Source organism: Exophiala dermatitidis (genome assembly GCF_000230625.1).
Source record: "Exophiala dermatitidis NIH/UT8656 unplaced genomic scaffold supercont1.1, whole genome shotgun sequence".
Taxonomy (NCBI): Eukaryota; Fungi; Ascomycota; class Eurotiomycetes; order Chaetothyriales; family Herpotrichiellaceae; genus Exophiala; species Exophiala dermatitidis.
This window is the reverse complement of record NW_008751646.1, coordinates 1,115,356-1,136,550: the sequence shown is the minus strand read 5'-3', so window position 1 is coordinate 1,136,550 and position 21,195 is coordinate 1,115,356. Positions and strand designations below refer to the sequence as shown.

The 21,195-nt window shown below is 51.5% G+C and overlaps 8 protein-coding genes across 9 annotated transcripts; 5 read left to right on the top strand and 3 right to left on the bottom strand.

The window, feature by feature from the left end:
* Positions 1 to 863: 863 nt before the first annotated feature.
* HMPREF1120_00408 (protein geranylgeranyltransferase type II) lies at positions 864 to 2,050 on the top strand (the record flags this gene model as incomplete). The annotated part of the gene is made up of 4 exons (XM_009154406.1): positions 864 to 980; positions 1,030 to 1,315; positions 1,369 to 1,945; positions 2,002 to 2,050. The coding sequence occupies 4 exons, from the start codon at positions 864 to 866 to the stop codon at positions 2,048 to 2,050; spliced, it is 1,029 nt and encodes a 342-aa protein (XP_009152654.1).
* Positions 2,051 to 2,708: 658 nt separating this feature from the next.
* On the top strand, positions 2,709 to 4,433 carry HMPREF1120_00407 (uncharacterized protein; the record flags this gene model as incomplete). The annotated part of the gene is made up of 2 exons (XM_009154405.1): positions 2,709 to 3,157; positions 3,212 to 4,433. 2 exons carry the CDS (start codon positions 2,709 to 2,711, stop codon positions 4,431 to 4,433), a joined length of 1,671 nt encoding a protein of 556 aa, XP_009152653.1.
* A 276-nt stretch (positions 4,434 to 4,709) lies between these two features.
* HMPREF1120_00406 (DNA mismatch repair protein msh3) lies at positions 4,710 to 8,763 on the top strand. The gene has a single exon (XM_009154404.1). It carries the CDS (start codon positions 5,011 to 5,013, stop codon positions 8,335 to 8,337), a length of 3,327 nt encoding a protein of 1,108 aa, XP_009152652.1. The 5' UTR covers positions 4,710 to 5,010; the 3' UTR covers positions 8,338 to 8,763.
* A 481-nt stretch (positions 8,764 to 9,244) lies between these two features.
* Positions 9,245 to 11,128, bottom strand: HMPREF1120_00405 (F-box and leucine-rich repeat protein 20; the record flags this gene model as incomplete). Its single annotated transcript, XM_009154403.1, has 2 exons — positions 9,245 to 11,075; positions 11,124 to 11,128. 2 exons carry the CDS (start codon positions 11,126 to 11,128, stop codon positions 9,245 to 9,247), a joined length of 1,836 nt encoding a protein of 611 aa, XP_009152651.1.
* A 1,252-nt stretch (positions 11,129 to 12,380) lies between these two features.
* Positions 12,381 to 16,226, top strand: HMPREF1120_00404 (adenosinetriphosphatase). Its single transcript, XM_009154402.1, has 2 exons — positions 12,381 to 12,512; positions 12,571 to 16,226. Exons 1-2 carry the CDS (start codon positions 12,461 to 12,463, stop codon positions 15,435 to 15,437), a joined length of 2,919 nt encoding a protein of 972 aa, XP_009152650.1. The 5' UTR covers positions 12,381 to 12,460; the 3' UTR covers positions 15,438 to 16,226.
* Positions 16,227 to 16,288: 62 nt separating this feature from the next.
* On the top strand, positions 16,289 to 17,455 carry HMPREF1120_00403. 2 transcript variants are annotated; one of them, XM_009154401.1, is made up of 2 exons: positions 16,289 to 16,469; positions 16,761 to 17,455. In XM_009154401.1, exon 2 carries the CDS (start codon positions 16,931 to 16,933, stop codon positions 17,330 to 17,332), a length of 402 nt encoding a protein of 133 aa, XP_009152649.1. In that variant the 5' UTR covers positions 16,289 to 16,469; positions 16,761 to 16,930; the 3' UTR covers positions 17,333 to 17,455. The 2 variants fall into 2 exon arrangements, with proteins under 2 accessions (XP_009152649.1, XP_009152648.1); XM_009154400.1 differs by having other exon boundaries at positions 16,289 to 17,455.
* On the bottom strand, positions 17,436 to 18,552 carry HMPREF1120_00402 (uncharacterized protein; the record flags this gene model as incomplete). Its single annotated transcript, XM_009154399.1, has 2 exons — positions 17,436 to 17,687; positions 17,737 to 18,552. The coding sequence occupies 2 exons, from the start codon at positions 18,550 to 18,552 to the stop codon at positions 17,436 to 17,438; spliced, it is 1,068 nt and encodes a 355-aa protein (XP_009152647.1).
* A 1,660-nt stretch (positions 18,553 to 20,212) lies between these two features.
* HMPREF1120_00401 (proteasome component PRE3) lies at positions 20,213 to 20,968 on the bottom strand (the record flags this gene model as incomplete). Its single annotated transcript, XM_009154398.1, has 2 exons — positions 20,213 to 20,540; positions 20,595 to 20,968. 2 exons carry the CDS (start codon positions 20,966 to 20,968, stop codon positions 20,213 to 20,215), a joined length of 702 nt encoding a protein of 233 aa, XP_009152646.1.
* Positions 20,969 to 21,195: the final 227 nt, after the last annotated feature.

The window sequence follows — 21,195 nt, the reverse complement described above, 5'->3', positions numbered from 1 at the left end:
GGGTGCTATCCTGGAAACTTGGGTATCACCACCTGTTTTGGGACCGCGTAATCAGGGCCACGACTGCCGCAACCCTTGTTTCAAGCTGTTTAGCTTGGACTTGGGGGTTGGGGCAGACCAACCATTGTTGGCTCGAAACCAGGCTGTCTCCTGTTACTGCTAGTAGTTGTCCTGGCATAGCTTGAGTGTGTGGTACAGCCATTGCGCATGACCGCCTCCTTGGATATCGACAGGAAGATCTTCGGTTGTTGGACATTCACCTCAGCCAATTTATCGTACCTTCGTATTGTACGTGCCACCACCGGCTGTATGAGCGTGGTAACAGTAATTTTCAACTCGTTCATCATCGTGCGGCGTTGCCGTCGTCTATCAAAGCAGCCACGGCTATTGATTTTGCAGAGGACCGGACGTCGCCCATTCCGTAAACAATAATATAATCCCAACACCACCGTTTGGGGGAGCCGGGTAGGAATTCTACCTGAATTGTAGCGAATGCAGCTGCGAGTGCTTGTACCATAGCTATCATTGAACATAGTTGGCAGTCTCTTTCCTAGCCCGCTTAACATGAACTACCACCTACATACTGTACACTTTGGAAGTAGTGGTAGGAGGTCGTGTCCAGACGGAGGCTGGCGTTGGCACTACTCAGGCTGCAGTGCACGATATTTGCCAAGCACTGGCATGGGACAGCTAGAACATTTTATTAATTTCACAGACATCCCACCATCTGCCTCTCATTACTCGGCTTCCACTACTACCTGACAACTTGTTCAACCGCATATCCGGTTGTTTCCCTCGCTGTGGCTATTTTCGCTTAGGGTGCGTCGGCGGAGAGATTGTTACGCAGCTAACGTCCGCTGTCAATGGCCCTGGTGGCCGGACCGGGCGTCGGGGGTAGTCACTCTGCCACCGGACCCGGGCCTGCAGAACTGACCTTGGTCGTGGACAAACATGTCAAATATATTCAGGAGCTGGACAGTGTGCGTGAATTCGTGAGTGCCTCCTCGTCAGATGTTAATGCCGCGCCAGCGAAGAGATGAGCTCGACTACTGGTTGACCGAACATCTGAGACTCAACGGAGTCTACTGGGGGTTGACTGCCCTGCACCTCCTGGGCCATCCAGATGCAATACCGCGGGACAAAACTTTAGAATTCGTCTTTGCCTGTCAAAACAGCGATGGAGGCTTCGGCGCCGCCCCAGGCCACGATTCTCACATGCTCTATACCGTGAGCGCAGTGCAAGTCTTGGCCACCATTAACGCTCTGTCAGATCTTGAAACAGCCCAGAGAGGGGGGAAGGAAGCGGTTGCAAGATGTAAGTCTAGAAATATCCCATGGCTATGATGTGCTCACCATTATCCGAACCAGATATCGCCGGCCTTCAGGATAGGAATTCTGGTACATTTGCCGGAGATGAATGGGGTGAAACTGACACCCGATTTCTGTATGGTGCCTTCAATGCACTGTCCATTCTTGATATGATGCATCTCGTCGATATCGAGAAAGCCGTGTCCTACATTCAAGCATGTGCCAACTTTGATGGCGGCTTTGGAAGGTCTCCTGGGGCCGAATCGCATGCTGGTCAAATTTTCACATGTCTCGGTGCCCTGAGCATCGTAAAGCGGCTTGATCTGGTGGACAGTGAGCGGCTCGGTGCCTGGCTCAGTGAAAGACAGTTGTCCAACGGTGGGCTTAATGGCCGACCTGAGAAGTTGGTGGATGTGTGCTACAGCTGGTGGGTGCTCAGCAGCCTGGCCATGCTGGGGAAGTTGCATTGGATTGATGCGGCAGAGTTGACCAAATTCATCTTGAAATGCCAGGATGTAGAGCAGGGAGGGATTTCAGACCGTCCGGGAGATATGGTTGACGTCTTCCATACTGTATTTGGAGTGGCCGGCCTCAGTCTGCTCGGCTATCCCGGTTTCGTCGAGGTCGACCCCGTCTAGTAAGTGAAGTCTCTGGTCCTTATGTCTAACATGTAGCTAACCATGATACTCGCAGCTGCATGCCGCGGAAAGTCACCCAAGCACTGCCGTACCATCTAGCGTGATACAGCGTTCTCGCACTTGAACCTCTTGCAATCTAATAACCCTCTTGATGTGCTACATGAGAGATGGGATACAATGCAAGAGGAGACTGAGCACCACAATGGACTATTTTCCGCTTCACCACTCTACTTTCCTCAGTTGAGAGGAGACATAGACATTGTGGCACATGAGAAACTAAGTTTTTGTCCCTCTCGCCATTGAAAATTTCGAGGGGCGGGATAAGATGCTTTGTTTGCAAGAAATTGATGGTGTTCACGCAGAAAGACATGAGGCGCTAAGCCAAATATGAAGACTGCAATCTTTCTGGTATTTTCAGGAAGGTACTGTTCAGTAGGTACTTTCTGGAGTGAACGCAGCTTCCTCGAGTGGCATCAATCTGTCTCCTTCTGGTTATCTTCCTTTAGTCCAAGTGATTTGTGTTATTATGATGCTTTGATCTTCGCAGCCACCACCCGCTGCAAGGTGTTGAGGCCATTGTGACCTCCAGTGTCGCTTGGTGCTCGCCTTCTTTCCGTGGCACTGTGCTGAAGAAAGAAGATTCTTCAAGCCCTATCTTGCCTGTTTTTTGGGTGCTTGTCGACTTCCCGCTGTCGTCAGATCGAGCTTCGCCTGCTGTTTCCCTGCTTTTCATTTGCACTTGTACAAACTCGCAGGCCCACTATGGACTTGGAACTGCTTAATTGCAGCATCTGTCCAAAGCGGCCCTCCTTCAGCGACACATCTCACCTACTTACTCATGTCAGTTCCAAGGGCCATCTATCCCATCTGCACAAACTCCAAGTGCGAAGCCACCAAGAAATTGCGGCCGGCGTACAGCTGGCCACATACAATCAATGGTACCAGCAACATGGTCTGGGTCAGCTGCTCTCGGAGCGTATGATCATGAAAGAGGCCAAAAAGGCCGGAAGAAGAAAAAATGCAGCCAGGAAAGGAGCATATGTTGCACAACAGAGCCCAAGCAACCACGCGACGTCCGAGCAACCAATGCCACTGAATAGACCGACCAAAGGACGCAAGCAGGGTCAGCGCAGACAGACTCGGGGAAGACACGCCAGACGTGCAATCGATGATGATAGTGACCTAGACTTCAGCCCTGTGAAGAAATCAAGGTAATTGTCCCTCAGATTGCGAAACGCTGCGTTTGTCTAAACCAGGTCTGCCAGGCCTAGAGCACGTCAAAGCCGTATCACCTCTCCTGTCAGACGTGCCCAGTCCCTTGATGGACAGCATTCTTCTGACGATGCCGTCCCCGTCGAGAATCGCCCTCAAATCCTTGTCACGCCGGAGCACAGCAAGCTTAAAGGCACTGTATGGCCAGGCATGGACCTGTTCGACGCGGCTTCGGATGACATGAAGAGGAAGAGGAACCAGAAGAAGGACGGCTCCGTGCTGAGAAGAATGGAACGTCTGTCCGCCTTAGTTGAGCCGAGAGAGGTGGTATACTCACCTGGTGGGCACGTCAAGAAAGCGAGGCATATCGACGATCTCGAAGATGACAGCAGCCTTATTGATGGTGAATCTCCGCTTCCGAAGATAAAGCCAGTACGGGCACGGAAAAGACAACCTCTGGCAGAAAAAGACCCCAACGCACCCCGCCTGGTGAGACGCAAGATAAAGGGGCTTCCAGCGAAGAAACAGGCCGACTATCCATTTATGCATGGACTGCCTCCTCTTCCTTATCTGCCCAGCTCTTCGACAGGCGATTCATACGGCCTCGGCACTCGTTTTCTTGCAACCGAGGAGGATGAGGACGGCTTCAAGTCGAATCTCAGTGACATGCCTTCACGGCAGCGCCCAGCCCAGTTTACAATTTTTGAGGACAGGAGTCCGGGATATACCGCGGCCTCTTTTGTAGAGGACGGGCGAAATCACACCCAAGCTACTAATCACCTCGTCCTTGGAAGAGATTCGCAGACCGAGCTACCCGCCGTTACAGCGCCATGGCTTCAGCCAGAGTACCAATCCACCTGGCAATATACAAACCCTTATACGTTGTATCGGCATAGTCACCGGGAGCATGAAAACATTTATGATACGATGGATGTCAAAGAAGGCGACCCACCTCTTACTCAGTCTCACCCGGAGTTTCAAGGGACATGCACAAATCCTTTAGCATGGAAATCCCCTGACCGGGGCATGATGGCTCCATTACTGCCTTCAGAGTCCCCGTTCAGCAGCTTCTTTGGATTGTTTCCAGGTGGCATGCCACCTGACGACCCTTTTGTGACCACCAAGAACCCTTTGGCCCCAGCCTTGGAGCATCTTGGTGGCGAACACGATAGGCAGTCGATGAAAGTGCCTCAGAGACCGCATGCGGATGGGATGTCTGCTGTAGCCGGAAACATCGAGATTCATCCCAGAGCTCTCTCAGCACCTCTCACCTGAGAAGATCCCGTCTTGGCAACCAATCTCCAACCTGACCTTCAACTAGCAAACAGATTATGTGAGGTATAGATATGGCGAAATGGCTCACTCTCTGCTAGCAGCTATGCGGATCTCATGTATTGTTTGCGTTAGCGCACGTGTCCAGAATTGAGGTGATGGTGCTGCGAAAGTTCAAAAGGTCTATCAGGTATTGGAAGGTAGTCTTCGAGTGAATAGCTTGCAACGCCCATGTGTACATAAAAGTCATACATATGCTGCGTTCATGGTCCTTGTCCTATTAGTACCGGTCAACCGTGACGATGATGTACCCCGGCCACGAGGCTGTGGGTGGCAGAGCCTCGTCAGCACGGATTGCCGCATTAAGCACTATACTCCGCCGTATACCACTACGACGCGTCTACCACTGTAAATCTCGCGTTAAGTGCCACAACTATTCGCGTCATTGGCGAACTCCTTCCGCGTGCCACTCACTGGCAATGTTTGATAGGTCTGGGGACAATTGATGGAGAATCGACACACTGCTACAAAGTCCTGAGCGATATCTCGCCGACGTGGTGAGCAATGCCACAGGTCCACCATGGCATCCTCCCAGAAGAAACAGCAGACCCTGTCTGCGTTCTTCAAGAAACCCCCATCGAGTCAGCCTTGTACAAATTCCTCAGTCAAGCCCTCTGAACCTGAAGCGGACGACGACGACGATGTGGTGTTGCCCGTGGCGAAAAGGCGCAAGATTACTCCTGCTGAGGACTCTCTGGAGGGTGGCGAGGGTGATCAGGAAGGCGATGAAGAACACATCAGAACACTCCGACCAATTGCAGCAAATGGCCAGGCCACGGCAACGCCGTTGGCTATTCCTTCGGGTTCCGGCAAGACTTCTAAATACGTTTTTTCATCATCTCCTCTCCGAGAAAACCATGAAGACGACGTTGACAGCGCTGAGAGGCAACGAAAGGACGAGCTGCACCGGAAGTTTGTAAAGAAATTAGGCCAACCAGACAGCATTGCGGAGATCAAAAGGCGAAACCGAGCAATCGACGAAGATGCTGACGAGCAAGAACACGAGGATGGAGAAGACGAGGCTGCTGATGAACCGCCGAAGAACACATCTCGGACAAAGTCAGGCGTCAAGAAAGGCGGAAGCAAACTTACACCCATGGAGAAACAAGTGATTGAGATCAAGAAGGCGCATATGGATACTCTCTTAGTGGTCGAAGTCGGCTACAAGTTTCGATTCTTTGGAGAGGATGCTCGAATTGCGGCCCGAGAGTTAGGGATCGTGTGTATACCGGGAAAGTATCGGTTCGACGAGCATCCCTCCGAAGCCCATCTGGATCGTTTCGCCTCTGCCAGTATTCCTGTCCATCGACTGCATGTTCATGTCAAACGATTGGTAGCTGCAGGTCACAAAGTGGGTGTTGTCCGCCAACTCGAAACTGCGGCCCTGAAGGCAGTGGGCGACAACAGAAACGCACCGTTTGTCCGAAAGCTCACAAACTTGTACACAAAAGGCACCTATATTGATGACATAGAGGGCATTGAGGACAATGGCAGAGGTAGCCCTACACCTCAATCACCGTCTACCGGCTTCTTGCTTTGTATGACGGAAGAGAATACCAAGGGCTACGGCAACGACGAAAAGGTTCACGTGGGCCTGGTTGCGGTCCAGCCTGCAACGGGGGATATCATCTACGACGACTTCGAGGACGGGTTCATGCGAGGCGAGATCGAGACTCGCCTACTTCACATCGCACCATGTGAATTCTTAATCGTCGGTGAACTATCAAGGGCAACGGAAAAACTCGTCATGCACTTGTCTGGCAGCAAGACGAACGTGTTTGGGGACAAGATCCGAGTAGAACGGACACCCAAGCCGAAGACCATGGCAGCGCAAGCCCACGGCCACATATCTTCCTTCTATGCTGACAAGCTCAAAGAATCTCCCGCAGATCACGAGAAAGCAACCAAAGTGTTTGACAAAATATTAGGCTTGCCGGAGAACGTATCGATCTGTCTGTCTGCCATGATCGACCACTTGTCTGACTATGGTCTGGAGCATGTGTTCCAGCTGACGAAGTATTTCCAGCCATTTTCTGCTCGCTCGCACATGCTGCTGAACAGCAACACTCTTACCAGTCTCGAGATCTACCAAAATCAGACGGACCACTCCACAAAAGGGAGTCTCTACTGGATGATGGATAGAACGCAAACCAGATTTGGAGGCAGACTACTTCGCAAGTGGGTCGGACGTCCGCTCTTGGACCGGCAGGGAATTGAAGAACGGTTGGCCGCAGTTGAGGAGCTCCTGGATCCTGCAAAGGCGACATATGTTGAGAAGTTGAGGCATGCTCTATCCCGACTGAAGACGGATCTGGAAAAGAGCTTAATTCGGATCTACTACGGCAAATGCACCCGACCAGAGTTGTTGAACGTATTACAGGCACTGCAATTCCTGGCCAACGAGTTTGCATATGTGACCGACGCCGCTTCCACCAACTTCAGTTCGGAACTAATCTCGTCTGCAATGACACCTTTGCCATCAGTGCTCACCGAAGTGGTAGGGTATCTGGACAAAATCAATCTGCAAGCAGCCAAATCGGACGACAAATATAATTTCTTTCAAGAAGGCGCCGAAAACGACACCATTACGGAGCACAAGTTCGGGATAGCAGCGGTGGAGCATGACCTGGACGAGTTCCGGGCGATAGCAGCCGAAAAGCTGGGCAAGAAGCGGCCGGTCGAGTACGCGACAGTGGCTGGGATAGACTACCTGGTTGAAGTGGACAACAATTCCGCGATGATCAAGAAAGTGCCTGCGTCTTGGACCAAGATCTCGGGCACCAAGAAGATCTCCCGGTTCCATGCACCGGAAGTTGTCAAGCTCCTGCGCGAACGCGACCAACATAAAGAGTCTCTCGCGGCGGCGTGTGACAAGGCGTACAAGGACCTTTTGGCCGACATCAGCACCAAATACCAGCTGTTTCGGGACACAGTGCAAAACCTCGCCCGGCTAGACTGTTTGTTGTCGCTGGCCAACGTGGCCTCGCAGCCCGGCTACGTCCGACCCCGGTTCACCGAGGGCACCGTGGTCGAGGTCGAGGGAGGTCGCCACCCGATGGTCGAACAGCTGCTCATTGACACGTACGTGCCCAACGACATCTCCATCTCTCGAGACACAACCCGAGCACTGCTGGTGACGGGCCCCAACATGGGCGGCAAATCGTCGTACGTGCGCTCCGTGGCACTGATCTCCATCATGGCGCAAATCGGGTCCTTTGTGCCCGCGACGTCGGCGACCCTGGGTATTCTTGACGCCGTCTTCACGCGCATGGGCGCCCGCGACAACATGATGTCCGGCGAGAGTACGTTCATGGTCGAGCTCAGTGAGACCAGCGATATCCTTAAGCTCGCCACGGACCGCAGTCTGGTCGTTCTCGACGAACTGGGTCGAGGAACCAGCACGCACGACGGCGTCGCCATCGCAGCCTCGGTCCTCGACTATCTGGTCCGTGACCGCAAGTGTCTGACGTTGTTCATTACGCATTACCAGATGCTCGCGCGCATGGCGAATGGGTTTCCCAACGGTGAACTCAAGAATGTCCATATGCGCTTCCGCGAGGATGATGATGAGAACGTCGCGTTTCTGTATGAGGTCGCTGAGGGCGTCGCCCATCGGAGCTACGGCTTGAATGTTGCCCGCTTGGCGAATATTTCTGAGTCGGTCATCGATGTCGCGAGGCAGAAGAGTGCCGAGCTGGAAACTGAAACGAAGGCTAGACAGCTCTCTGCTTTGGCGAGGATGTTGCTGGCTGCAGACTCAAATGGTGGCACCGGGGCCGGCCATAGCAGCAAGCTCGATCCCGAATATAGACTCGATGCTGTTGTCGAAGGCATCGAGATGCTTTAGGTCTGTTCAAGAATAAAAAACAGATACCTTATCCATCCCCACTGCAGCACTGCTGGTCTGTGGTCAGCAGGGTAAAGCATCATTAATTTGTCCATTGATTAATCGTGACTGAGGGGGAAAAGAAAGACAGAAAGAATGCAAAGATGTTTCGGGTTGAAAAGAAGCGGGAAAACCACTTTAGCATTGTGGTTACAGTGTATGATGGTACACTACTGGTATGGATGCATGCGCAATGTCTGTATGAGACAGACTTAATAGATGTCTTGATCCAAGTAGGCATTGCAGCTTGCAGCATCTTACATTGCAAAGGAAGGCTTCACTAGTACAGTCCAAGTGTAGGTGGTCTCCTATAGACTCTTGTACATAGGCATGTTGCATGTAGTGAGAGGAAATACAGAATATGTTTCTGCGCAATGACATACTCCAATGAAGTGTTACTTGACCTTCAAAGTGAAATGAGGCGATTCTATGCACATGAACAAGAGTAAAGGAAGAGTGAAAAAGGGGGTATTTTCTGATATTCGTAACTAAGGTTCTAGCTATGTACTAGCAATACCATGCTAGAACCGCTGCATTTCGTTTCGTGATGATGTGCAGAGCCAGAGTCAGTCTGTCTGTCTCTCCGAGCCGCTTGCAAATCACATACAGTACATTGGGTTTCCGCCAGCCCAATGTCGTGAATCTCATGATTCTTTTGTCCGTTAAACCATGCACTCCACTCCGTCCTCCGGCCTCGGATTCTCAGGTCCAGATCATTGATTCCTGATCTCCAGTCCAGCCTGGTGACGAGGTCGAGGGAGCATTTAAAAAACAAGCAGACCGACCGAACTGCCCTTTGGTTTGCACAGGTGGCCGGGGAATCTCATGCCCGTAAGAATGAGAATCAGAAAACCTTCCGTCAATGCGGTCACAAATCGCCGAAGCCGTCTCCGCCAATGACAATGCTATCCTGGGCATTGGGCAAACCGACCACAGCAATGCCGGCAGGTATCCTGGCCTGTCTTGCATTGAAACAAGCAAAGACCGCGAGCTTCGCGAGGGCCGGGCAGCTCTTGAAGATACCGTTCATGACCACATCGTCGACCTGGGTGACGAATGACAAATCCACATCTTTTAAAGCCGGATACTGCTTGACGCCGTCGAAGACGTCCATGAGGGCTGAGTGAGAAATGTGCCGGCAGGCCTTGAGGTTGAGACGTTCCAGGCGTGGTCCAGAGTGGTGCATGAGCGAGATCAGGGCTGCGGATCCAAAGCCGACTGGATTGTCCTGTGGGCCTTCGGGGTTCATGTTGTCCATGTCCCGGTTGTCGGAGAGGTCGGCATAGACTAAGGACGGGAAAGGCGATTTGTTGTCAAACAGGCTTGCAAAGGCGGCGTCGGTGCAGAGGCTGCTTCCTCGAATCCGCAGTTTGGTCAACTTGTTGCAATGCGTCTTGATGGCTTCCAGGACAGTGTCGTCGAGTTCCGCATAGTCTTCAAGACACAATGTGCGGAGGTTCGGCCCAAGCGATTCAACCAGCTTGACCAGTGTGGCAGCCGATGTCTCCTGCTGGGCAATAGCGAGTGTCAGGTGTTGGAGGTTGTGGAGCGAGCATAGAGCCTCAATCGACGCCTCGCCCATGTGCGAGCACGACCTAAGTTTCAGTCGTTTCAGACCCGAACAGTGTTTCACGGCTTCTTTGACGATGTCGTCCCCAAGAGCGTCGTTCAGCTCCGACAACTTCAAGCTCTCGAGCTGCGGGCCGAGTTCTCGAAACATAGTCAGCCAAGCGGCGTCTGAAACCAGGTTGGTTGCCCCGAGCTGCAGGTGACGAATCTTTTTGCACTTGTCTGCCATGTACAGCAGCGGCGGGTCCTTCATTTGACCGGCAAACCGCAGGTTGACAAACTCGACATTGGGCATGTATGCAAAAATCTTCTGGAAGTCTTCTTCCTCGAGCTTGCCGCAGTCGTAGATGTCGATGCGGTCAATGTCGGGCCGCAAGAACAATTCGAGCACCCGAGGCGTCATCACCCGCTGCTTCGAGAGGATCTGGCTTAATCGGTCCAACAGGTTCTGTGGCATGTCGCCAAACTCTTCGATGTCGTGCACCACATTGGCCACTCGTCGGACGCACATGTCCACCAGAGTCTTTGCGCCTGGCTTGACGTCTCCCATCAACCGGTCGCTCTCGGTTTGGCGTCGTCGACCACGTGGAGCAACCGCTTTCTTCTTCTTGTTGGCTTGGGCCTCTTTCTTTTCCTCGTCCTTGAGTTCCTTGGAGCACTTGGCGCATAAGAGTCCGCCGTTCGGTCCGGTCTTGCTGTATGGCGTCACAATGAACCGCTTTTCGCATATTTCGCAATTGTCCAATTGTCCCGGCAGAGGCTTCGAGCTCGCCATCATGCTCCGCGCAATCTCGTCATCGTCCTCGTTGATGTTATCCTGCTGATTCTCGAACTTGCGTCTCTTGAACTCTTTGCTCTGCTTGATCTTCATCAACGTCTTCTCCTCTCTCCGCTTGCGCTTCTTGCGCTCCACTGGATCCTCGTCGTCATCTTCCTCCTCGTTTTCTTGATTGCTGTTGTTCCTGTCCGCTTCTTCCTGGGCACGCACCGATTCTTGCAAGCGTCGCTCGTAGTCTGCATGGATCTGTGCGGCCGATATGTTGTGGGATGCAAGAAAGTCCGTGAGTGCCGACTGCGGCCCACGGATGCGATTTGTCGCAGCAGCGCGAGCGGAAGCACGCCGAGGAGCCCTAAAAACTCAGTGTCAGAGGCATTCTTTGTGTCTCTTAGGAAGAAACGGCATCACTCACATTGTCAGATCGGTGGCGAAGCGCCACTGTAATGGTTCCAAAGTTGTCGCGACAAGCCGATGTCTGGAATTGCAGGAGTCAGTTGGAGAGAAGGAGAATAGTTTAAGACGTGGCGCAATCGAGCATCCGACCTTGGCAATTGTCACCCCAGAGGTATGCTTTCAACAGGAAACTGCTTTGGGAAGTGAAGATCGGTTCTCTCATTCAAGGCCCGAGTGGATCTGAAAGGGTCGCATCACTGCGCAGTGATGCACCAAACACGCCAAGAAAACCACTTTACGCGACCAATTGACGCGACTGCCCTGGGACTAGTGCCAGGCAGAAGCCCGCTATAATTGCCCGTGATTAGTGGATTCTGACCAGGCCCTGAGAGAATCTGAGATCTGGGGGAAATTGTTATCGATAGAGCACCTGCAGCCTTGTGGAGCTCCTGATTTCCCAGCCTTATCTGCACCTGCACCGCTGCCACATTCTTGTTCGACTGCATACACCTGGACTCAATGCAGGTGTCACACACATACATTTAGATCAGAATTCAAGAAGACAGACAAAGTCGCCACGGCCATCAATTCGGGAAATAGTTGTGGTTGGGTCACCAACACATGAAGGAGCTAATTGTTCCAGGAAAGGAGACGAGGTGTCTGGGAGTGACACCGACTATGCACATGTACAAAACAGCCTAAATAAAGCGTGTCCATCATATGGAGACGAACTCCAGTGATGGAGACAACCTGACAGAACTACAACATTGTATATGAAAGTGGCAAGCGGGTGCACTATACACAGTACAGCAAACCTCCAATAGCAGACGCAAATAGTAACGGTCCAAAGAAGGTGGCCTTGCTTGCCTCAAAACATGATGTGCTTCAGAAAGGAATCCGCTTTATCAGCCGCTAAGCACCCGAATAAAGCAGGGCTTCACGGCTTTGGGAATTCTCGATATCATCAGTAGCAGTCAACCTCTGTCCCTCCTGCATATATCGGCAGCTGTTTGTCACCCTACGATAATGCGTTGATGAGAGAAAAGGAACTGGAAGACATGAAGCGGACTTTGAAGCCTTTAAATAGTGTGAGCGTAAACTTTAACATGCCGCTGCCTGCAGTGCAATGCAGCCTAGAAACCACTTTACGCGGGCTCACGTGTTCACGTGATGGACGCGCCTTTATCCAGGCAGAAAATGCACTAACAACCTGACTTGGACGCGGGTCCCTGACACTAAAAGATTAGCCCCTTCTCCCGCTTAGGCCTTGATCCCGCGCCCGCAACAAAGTTGAGACTTTACCGATCTACCCTCCACCATTGCGAACAATCTTCAACGATCAAGATGGGGGCCGGCGCTCGTCTTACAAGGTCTTCCAGCACCAGGAAAGCTGCTGGTAGGTTATTCACATACAACTAGCTGGTGTCGCGGCCGATCTAACCATGCATGTGCAGCCTCAAAAGTCGCCACACCAGAACCATCCCTGCCTTTGCCCTCAAAACCCTCGAAGCGGACCACACGGTCTTTCCCAAAGGAAATCCCAGATTCCGATGGCCCCGAAGACATAGTCTCGTCCAGCTCGATCTCGAAAGCAACCTTCCAGGGTGTTTACGTCCCCAGTCGTCGTGGCAATGCTGCTGCTAGTCAAGGCTTCAGCCGTCCAGACTCTACTGCGCCGTCTTCCATCGCAGATTCGGTAGAATCCTCAAATTATGAGACTCCCGGTACAAGCACAGTCCCAACACCGGACGCCATGGAACAAGCAGGGACCAACACCAAGGTTGGGGCTACTGCGAGGCTTCTACAGTTGCAGGCTTCTCAGTTTGCATTGAGTGGTGGCAACGGGGCTTCACGAAAACGGACAGTCACAGATCTGGATATGGCTGGAAATGATTCTGAAGACCTGGACTTCCAGATCGCCTCGAAACTTCAAGAGGAAGAATACAATATGGTTGCAGATTCCGAGTCCGACGATTCTGACTCTCAGCCACTATCAAAACGCCGTCGCACCCGATCGGATTTTGGTAGAGCACAAGGCCGGTTCGAAGAAGTGCTCGACTCGCAAGAGGAGACAGATGACGATGTTCCACTCCTTCCCAGACGCCGTCCGCGGGCCAACTTGAAGTCCAAGATTCAAAACGCCGCCGAGAGAGGTGACCCTTTGTCTCTTTTCGATGATGAAGACTCTGAACTTTCGTCGCTGTTCACTGAAAGTGAGCTCTCCGACTCTGATTCTGGCTCCTCCGCCTCAACGCCCTTTCAAGCGGCTCTGGATCTTGCCAACAGTGCGAATCCGCCCTCCGCACAGAAAAGCCGCCATCACTCCAACCACTTCGCGTATATTTCTGATCCCGTGGAGCGTCGTCGGTTTAGAGAACGCGCGCGACTAGAGAAAGCTCATCCGGAGATCAAGACGATGTGGGAAGAAATTAAGGCGATCGATCCAATCAAGCCTGTTCCCGCTCAGCAGCCAACCGGGATCAATCGCAAGCTCAAACCCTTTCAATTAGAAGGCTTAGATTGGATGATCAAACAGGAGAAATCCCAGTGGAAAGGTGGTCTACTGGGCGATGAAATGGGCATGGGTAAGACTATCCAAGCGGTGAGCTTGATCATGTCCGACTGGCCGGCCAAGGACCCTACGCTTGTCGTCGTTCCTCCGGTTGCATTGATGCAATGGCAAGCAGAAATCAAAGACTACACCAGTGGCAAGTTGAACGTGCTTGTCTACCACATCTCTGCCAACCCCAAGTGCAAGCATCTAAGTGTCAAGGATTTGAAGAAGTACGACGTTATCATGGTGTCCTATTCGGGGCTTGAATCAATGTTCCGCAAGGAAAACAAAGGTTGGAACCGCAACGATGGAATCGTCAAAGAGGACAGTGTACTCCATGCCATCAAGTACCACCGCATCATCCTTGATGAAGCCCACAGCATCAAGCAACGCACCACGAGTGTTTCCAAAGCATGCTTTGCACTCAAGTCCGATTACAAATGGTGCTTGTCGGGAACGCCGGTGCAGAACCGAATTGGAGAGTTCTTCTCCTTGCTCCGCTTCCTCGAGGTGGTGCCGTTTGCTTGTTATTTCTGCAAGGCTTGCAAATGTCGTCAGCTTCATTGGAGTCAGGACTCGCAAAAGATGTGCACCAGCTGCAAACATAGTGGCTTCGATCACGTCTCAGTCTTCAACCAAGAGATCCTTAATCCGATCACTCAAAGCGAGAGCACCGAACTGCGAAAGCAGGGTCTTGACAAGCTGCGCCTGATCACCGACCGCATCATGCTCCGTCGCATGAAACGAGACCATACATCTTCCATGGAACTACCGCCCAAAGATGTCATTATCCACAACGAGTTCTTTGGGGAAATTGAACGTGACTTCAGTCAGAGTATCATGTCCAATTCCTCTCGGAAATTCGACACATATGTTGCACAGGGTGTCATGTTGAACAATTACGCCAATATCTTTGGTCTGATCATGCAAATGAGACAAGTCGCCGACCATCCCGACTTGATTCTGCGCAGAAATGCCGAAGGAGGTCAGAACGTTCTCGTTTGCTGCATCTGTGATGAACCGGCTGAAGAGGCAATTCGATCACGTTGTCGTCACGAATTCTGTCGTCAATGTGCCAAGTCATATGTCCAGTCCTTTGCCGGTGATGGCGGAGAAGCCGACTGTCCCGCTTGTCACATTCCTTTGGTCATCGACTGGGATCAGCCCGAGATCCAACAGGATGAAGACAATATCAAGAAGTCTTCCATCATCAATCGTATCAAGATGGAGGACTGGACCTCATCGACCAAGATCGAAATGCTCGTCTACGATTTGTACAAACTCCGGAGCAAGAAACAAACCCACAAAAGCATCGTCTTCTCTCAATTTACATCGATGTTGCAACTGGTGCAGTGGCGCCTGCAAAAGTCCGGGTTCAGCACCGTGCTCCTCGATGGTAGTATGAGCCCGGCCCAGAGGCAGAAGTCGATTGACCATTTCATGAACAACGTGGATGTCGAAGTTTTCTTGGTCTCCTTGAAGGCAGGCGGTGTGGCACTCAACCTGACTGAGGCCAGCAGAGTGTACATTGTTGATCCGTGGTGGAATCCTGCTGCTGAATGGCAGTCCGCCGATCGATGCCATCGAATCGGTCAGCGTCGTCCCTGCGTCATCACACGTCTGGTCATTGAAGATTCAGTCGAGTCGAGAATCGTCATGCTACAAGAGAAAAAGGCCAACATGATCAACGGCACGGTCAATAATGATCAGGTTGCTCTCGACAAGCTGACACCGGAAGATATGCAGTTTCTGTTCCGCGGATCTTAGTCTTTCGCTTATCGCTGCTGCAGCGAACTCGGGTTCACGACTCGCAAACTGTTTGATGAAAGACTACCACTACAGCTATGACGAGACAAGTTTAAAAAGGATTGACTAGTCGACGGATGAGCTCACGGTTATGAATTGATGGGTGGGGGGCGTTTTTTTCTCTTTCTTTTTTAGCAGCAGCATCAGCATAGGTGCATAGGTTCGGGCTTTGGGATTTCGGGCTTGCTCTGCATGGGACTCTGGGGTGGGTTGCGTCTGTGCTTATTCTGCATGTATCATACCGTCTGCACATTATCAATAAACTGGCGTTTACAGAGGACATACAGGAAGAGATTTCGTCATGGTCTAAGGGCAGGCTGCGGCTTGCGGGTCGTCGCAAAAATCAATTAGATTTCATTGATTTGCGCTGTGTCTAGAGTGCCAAATAGCTTGCTACAATACCTTTGGTTAAACAGCCTTGCCGTGAGGTTAAATTCTGTGCGCCGCACTGCAACGGTACTTTGGACAGGTAGACTTTATTTAGCAGAGACCGACGATGCAGACGTGTCTCAAGACAAGACTGACGAATTCGAGGTTGAAGACTGAAGAGATGTCGAGGTTCCAGGGCTGTTTTGACAAGATATGAATATACCAGTACTGTACAGTAGAACATTCCAGAGATCGGAAATGATAAAACTACAAATATGTATGCGGGCTATCTGTGATTATCATTATTGATGCAGTGATGAGTGCCGTGTGTGGGAGGTTTCGTTGTGGACGACTACTATATGGAGACAAAATTTGACAAAACTACAGCATAGATCTAGTATGTCAACAAACAAAAGCTATTTCTACTACTGTACATAATTTATCAACGATGACCCATGTAACAGCAAAAGGCAGGCTGGTGACCAGGCAGGTATACTGTAACAAGCTTGATTCAATGAATTTATTGATTGACCCGTGACTGACAATTGGATCAACCGACACCATCTCGAATGGCGGTTCAAGTTGATGTCTCCCCGGTCTGTATACAAGTACTGTAATACTACTGTATGTGTACAGCACTCAACACCACAGCAACCCTTCAAGTCCCCTGAACACTGACAGTCCTCTTTCGACCCCTTCAATCCTTCCTCTGCCACTTTCCTCCCTTGCATTCATTTGCAAGTTCCCGTCATCATTTTGCCATTGGGCAATAATAACAACAACCCCATCATCAGAATTTCATTTCGTTCTTCTTCTCAAAACTCCCCGACCACATCCTACCGTCAGCACTGCCATGTCCTGTCTGTTCCTACCCTCTTCCTGGCCCACCTTCCGACCGACCATTTATATCTGTAGACTCCCCTCCACTGACACTAGTGGAATCGACAACATCCCAAAGACCGAACCTGGACGAAAACCCCGAGCCATGAGAAAGCACAGCAAAGCAAAACGATCGACGAGTTCAAATAAAAGCAATGAGGGTATGGTATGCAGTCTATAACAGCCGTAGCTAGGGGCATTTATTAATGTGGGTCTCATTCGTGAATGACTGGAGAGCGGAAAGCAAAAGACAAACAAAGGGGGTGGTTAGCGAGGCCCAGTCGCACAGCAAGACCAGGGGGAAAAAGGACAATCATCATAGTTCCCAACGAAACCTCGTACGAATGCACCGAAACAAGAAACCCAGATGCCGGATCTCTTCACCAACATCAAATTGGTCGGATGCTGAAAACCGGACCAGACGTAATCGGATAGCACTTTTCGGAAAGGATGATCGTGGAAGAGTAACATGGTTGTGTTGTCATCACTTCGTTGGAATCTATCGTTCCGGTATCAGACAATCGGCCGTGAATTCTGCCCGGTTAATGACAGGAGACTCCCTCGTCCCTCTCTACCAGTGTGGTCATGCCCTGAAAAGAGGCCCTTGATGCATCTAAAGCTGTGGCCCCGTCGAAGATTAATGGTTTTTCGTAACAGTCGGGCGATATCTATGTCGTACAATGATGATGTTGTTGGGGAGGTGCCATCTGTTTAAGATGGTTGTCCCGTTGCCTTCGACGACCCTGGTTCCATGTAGATTCCATCGTTCGATTGAGGCGACGAGCCTGCATGAGCAGACTGTTGTTGTTGTTGTTGCTGCGCCACTAGTTCGCGGGCATAGAACTCGACAAGCATCGTGCCGTAGGCTTCCAGTTCTTCTACTGGCACAGATAGTCTGAAGTCATTGAGGAGCAAAAATTGGAGCTCGAGGTTATTGAGCTCGGCAAGTGGAAGACCCCCGACCTGCAAAAGAATTAGTGGCAACGGACATGACAGCAAGCAAATCACATACCTTGGCATATCTGGAGTTGGTGTAGAAGACGTCCGAAAAGAACTTGCTGGCACAAGTAACACCAGCAATGATAAGCCGATGAATATTGTAACTGTCAACAACAAAAAATTGTGACAGATCTCCAGGTGTCCTAGAGGCCGGGGCACTGGACGAAGCCTGCGGAGATGGCGGTTCCGACGATGATCCACCGCTGACATCCTGATGTTCGTGCGGACTGTCCACGTGCATGGGCATTGGAGAACGGGGTGTGGGTGTGGATGCTTGAGGAGCAGTTGCAGGCGAACCATCGCTACGGTACTGGCCCTGCTCGAGAAGGCCTCGATTGACCATCTCTGTCATTCGGTCGAAATATACCAACAGGCTCAGAAACACCTCATATGTGGTCGGACAGTACCTATGAATCCGACTCAGATAACTCAGGATCGTTATTCCCGGGACGTTTCGTCCATGGAAGGCCAACACGCAAGATGCGTGGGGGTTTAAATGACTTTGTTCTTCTGTAAGTGGCATTGGTCGGTGATGCTCGTGTTGTCGGTCGTTTGTGGTGGTGATTTTCGTCAAGAGTCCGGCCACCATTTCGATAATGTCCGTAACTGGCATCGAGCTGATCTCGTATTGTCTTCCCGGGTCTGAGAAAGAGCTGGACGAACGAGCTCCCATCCGAGGTCGGGCCAGATACTCTTCGCTGGCGAAACTCCGGATATGCGACAAGTCCCGAATTTTGATGCGACTTGGAGAAGTGGCTTCGGAGCCGCCAAGCGACCTCGTCGACCGGTATGTCGGTTGTAATCGGGGAGAAGGAGGTGATGCAGCCATCACTACCGAAGGATCCCCAGTTAATGGGAAGCCGGACTGATCAAAACCGCGGCTATGTTGAATGATGGTATGATTATTGGAGTGTTCATGCTGTCGGGAGGACGTTGACGTGTCGGTGGAGGATGCCGGCTGCGTGGGATGTGAAGTCGGCGTGGACGAGTTTTCTCTTCTGTTGAAGGCGGCGTCGTGCCTCGTCGCGGTGGATGTAGATGTGCTTCTTCCTCTTGATGCCTGAGCTGCATTGCCGGAGGCCTCTTCTGAATGAGAATTGCTGTCGACCATCATGTGGTAAGGGCGTTGACCAAGTCCCGGCGCCACTTGGCTTATCACCAACGAGCCCATCTCATTCAGTCGCGTGGAGTGTCTGTGGTGAGTCGCGTCAGCACTTCTTATTCTGCATCAAACCAAATCAGAGTCCGCCACGGCATGGTGTCCCCATAGTCACAGTCCATAGGCTCGTGAGCAAAGTGTTTCTTTTCATGATGGCAACGTGTCTCTCCAAAGCTCTCGCCTCAGCCGGTCGCAGGAGGGATGCATTGGACACGACGGGAAGGACCAGAGGACACTTCTATGAGGAAATACACTTTGAATGTGACGGCGCTCATGTCTGGCAGAGGGGACAGACTGAGGGTACAGAAGTGCCAGTGGTAGACCGGAATAGCTGCAGTAGCATGTGCTGGTGAGCGGTGGGGGGAACAGGACGCTGGCAACTTACCATAGCCATGCCGTTGTCCGCTTGGTGTTGTGAGAATCGCCTAGCGCGTTGATCTAAGACAAGGATTCCGGACAGCGGGAGTGAAGACGGAAAGGTGAAACAGGAAGCAACGTGAAGGACAACGGAGTTACAAAGAATAGGCGGTTGGGTGGCATCACAGATCACGAACTGGGAGTTGATAAGTTGAGTAGCGCAGGGACGCAGCGAAGAGGCACAGACCGCAGGCGAAGGACGAGAATTGCCCGGGCGGGACTAGATAGCATTAGGACCCAGCAATAATAGTGGTACTAGCCGATAGTTCCCCAGTCCGGTATACAAGTGGCAGGAATAAGTACTGTGACGGAGCCTGTTAGTAGAATGCTAGAGGGCTTAGTACAATGCTAATAATGGACGGATACCGTTGTGCAGCCAGTGCAGATGCCCAAATCAAGCACTCTCAATAATCGTGTCCCAGGGTTCGTCCATGGCCAGCAGCCTGGCGTCATTTTGCAGGCGCCCAGGACCCCTAATAATATAGTTGTTACCTTATACATTTGTGGTACTGTACAACGTATTCCCACCTCTGTACGCTACCGCATGAGATAGCAGTCGGTTTATAATGCACGCTATTCAAATTGTTATAATGTAGCCGATCAGCTAGGAGTGGTACACAGCGTGCAGTACGTATGTATGCCGTTTTGACCGGTTCCAGATTTTATCAGCCGCTCTACAACAGGAGGCAAGACTCGGTACATCTACAAACACAACAGTGCTTGCCCCTGGGTGGACGTTGTTTTGGATCCCGATGGATCGGATGACATTACCATCCAACCCCGAACGCAGTCTTAACCACCACAGGCACATCCATGGCGGTCTTTTTTCACCCCATGACCTGTCTTGACTCCGGCAATTCCGTTTTCGATGCATGACCCAAAGCAACAAGATCCTTAACGCCTGGGATTATGTCTACACGCTCTTGTAGCCTGGTCCTTGATAGTCTTGATCTGGCAGATACAGATGTCGCTGTGCCCCCTTGGCCGTCAAAACCACCATTCGGATAACACCACCAGAACTGCCGTCCCATTTGATGGCCTCTCTTAGGGCATTTTTCACAAAATCAACTCCCTCTTCTTCCGTCATGCCCTCTTTCCAATGCGCGTCGCAGAAACCGTAGATGTAGGTCGAACCAGAGCCTGCGATTGCATAAGGGCCCTTGTGTAATGATCCGCCCAGAGGTATCGAGTAGACTTGACCACCATTTCTCTTGTCATAGCCTGCAATAATGATGCCAGCACTAGAACAATCAGCTCAAGTCCAACAAGCAGTTTCAAGGGAAAACATCGCCTACCTTAGTTGGTCCTTGTTATCATAGCACAGTTCTTGAAACAGAGCAGCCGCGGTCTGAGTCGTAGGGGGCTCGTTGTTCATGATTCCGTAGATCCCCAAGTGGTATTGCACAATGTCAGCCACGGCCTGTGTATCGGCTGCTGAGCCTGAGCGACAGCACCAGATTGTATCGTGCACCTGAGTAAGTTTGTCTGTTACCCGGTTGGCGATGTATGCTCCGGTCGTCGTTCGAGAATCAGCTCCTAGGATGACACCGTCTTTGAAATTGATGGCCATGATGGATGTCCCCAAGTTGACCTCGCCGGATTTCAGGTGGTTCATGTCGATGTGGATTCCATCTTCACCTAGCATGCCCGTACCAGGGCCGGCGATCATGGTTGCGGAGCTGTGGCTGTAGGAACGAAGAGAGAGACGTCGGTGGGTGGTGGCAAGCAGAAACGATGCAGTTCAGGGCAATTCGGCGAGAGGAACCTTTCGTAACGGCGGTTGAGGTTGGTTCACGATGGCAACAGTGGAATGAAGATACGATATGTATTGCAGTGTTGGGCAACTTGAAGGCAAGGCACACCAAGGTAAACGCGTTCTCCGCCAACGGTGCAATT

Coding starts and splice junctions, on each gene's coding strand:
- HMPREF1120_00406 (XM_009154404.1), top strand. CDS start 5,011: ATGGCATCCTCCCAGAAGAAACAGCAGACCCTGTCTGCGTTCTTCAAG.
- HMPREF1120_00404 (XM_009154402.1), top strand. CDS start 12,461: ATGGGGGCCGGCGCTCGTCTTACAAGGTCTTCCAGCACCAGGAAAGCT. Junction 12,513..12,570: donor CAGCACCAGGAAAGCTGCTG/GTAGGTTATTCA, acceptor ATGCATGTGCAG/CCTCAAAAGTCGCCACACCA.
- HMPREF1120_00403 (XM_009154401.1), top strand. CDS start 16,931: ATGTGGGTCTCATTCGTGAATGACTGGAGAGCGGAAAGCAAAAGACAA.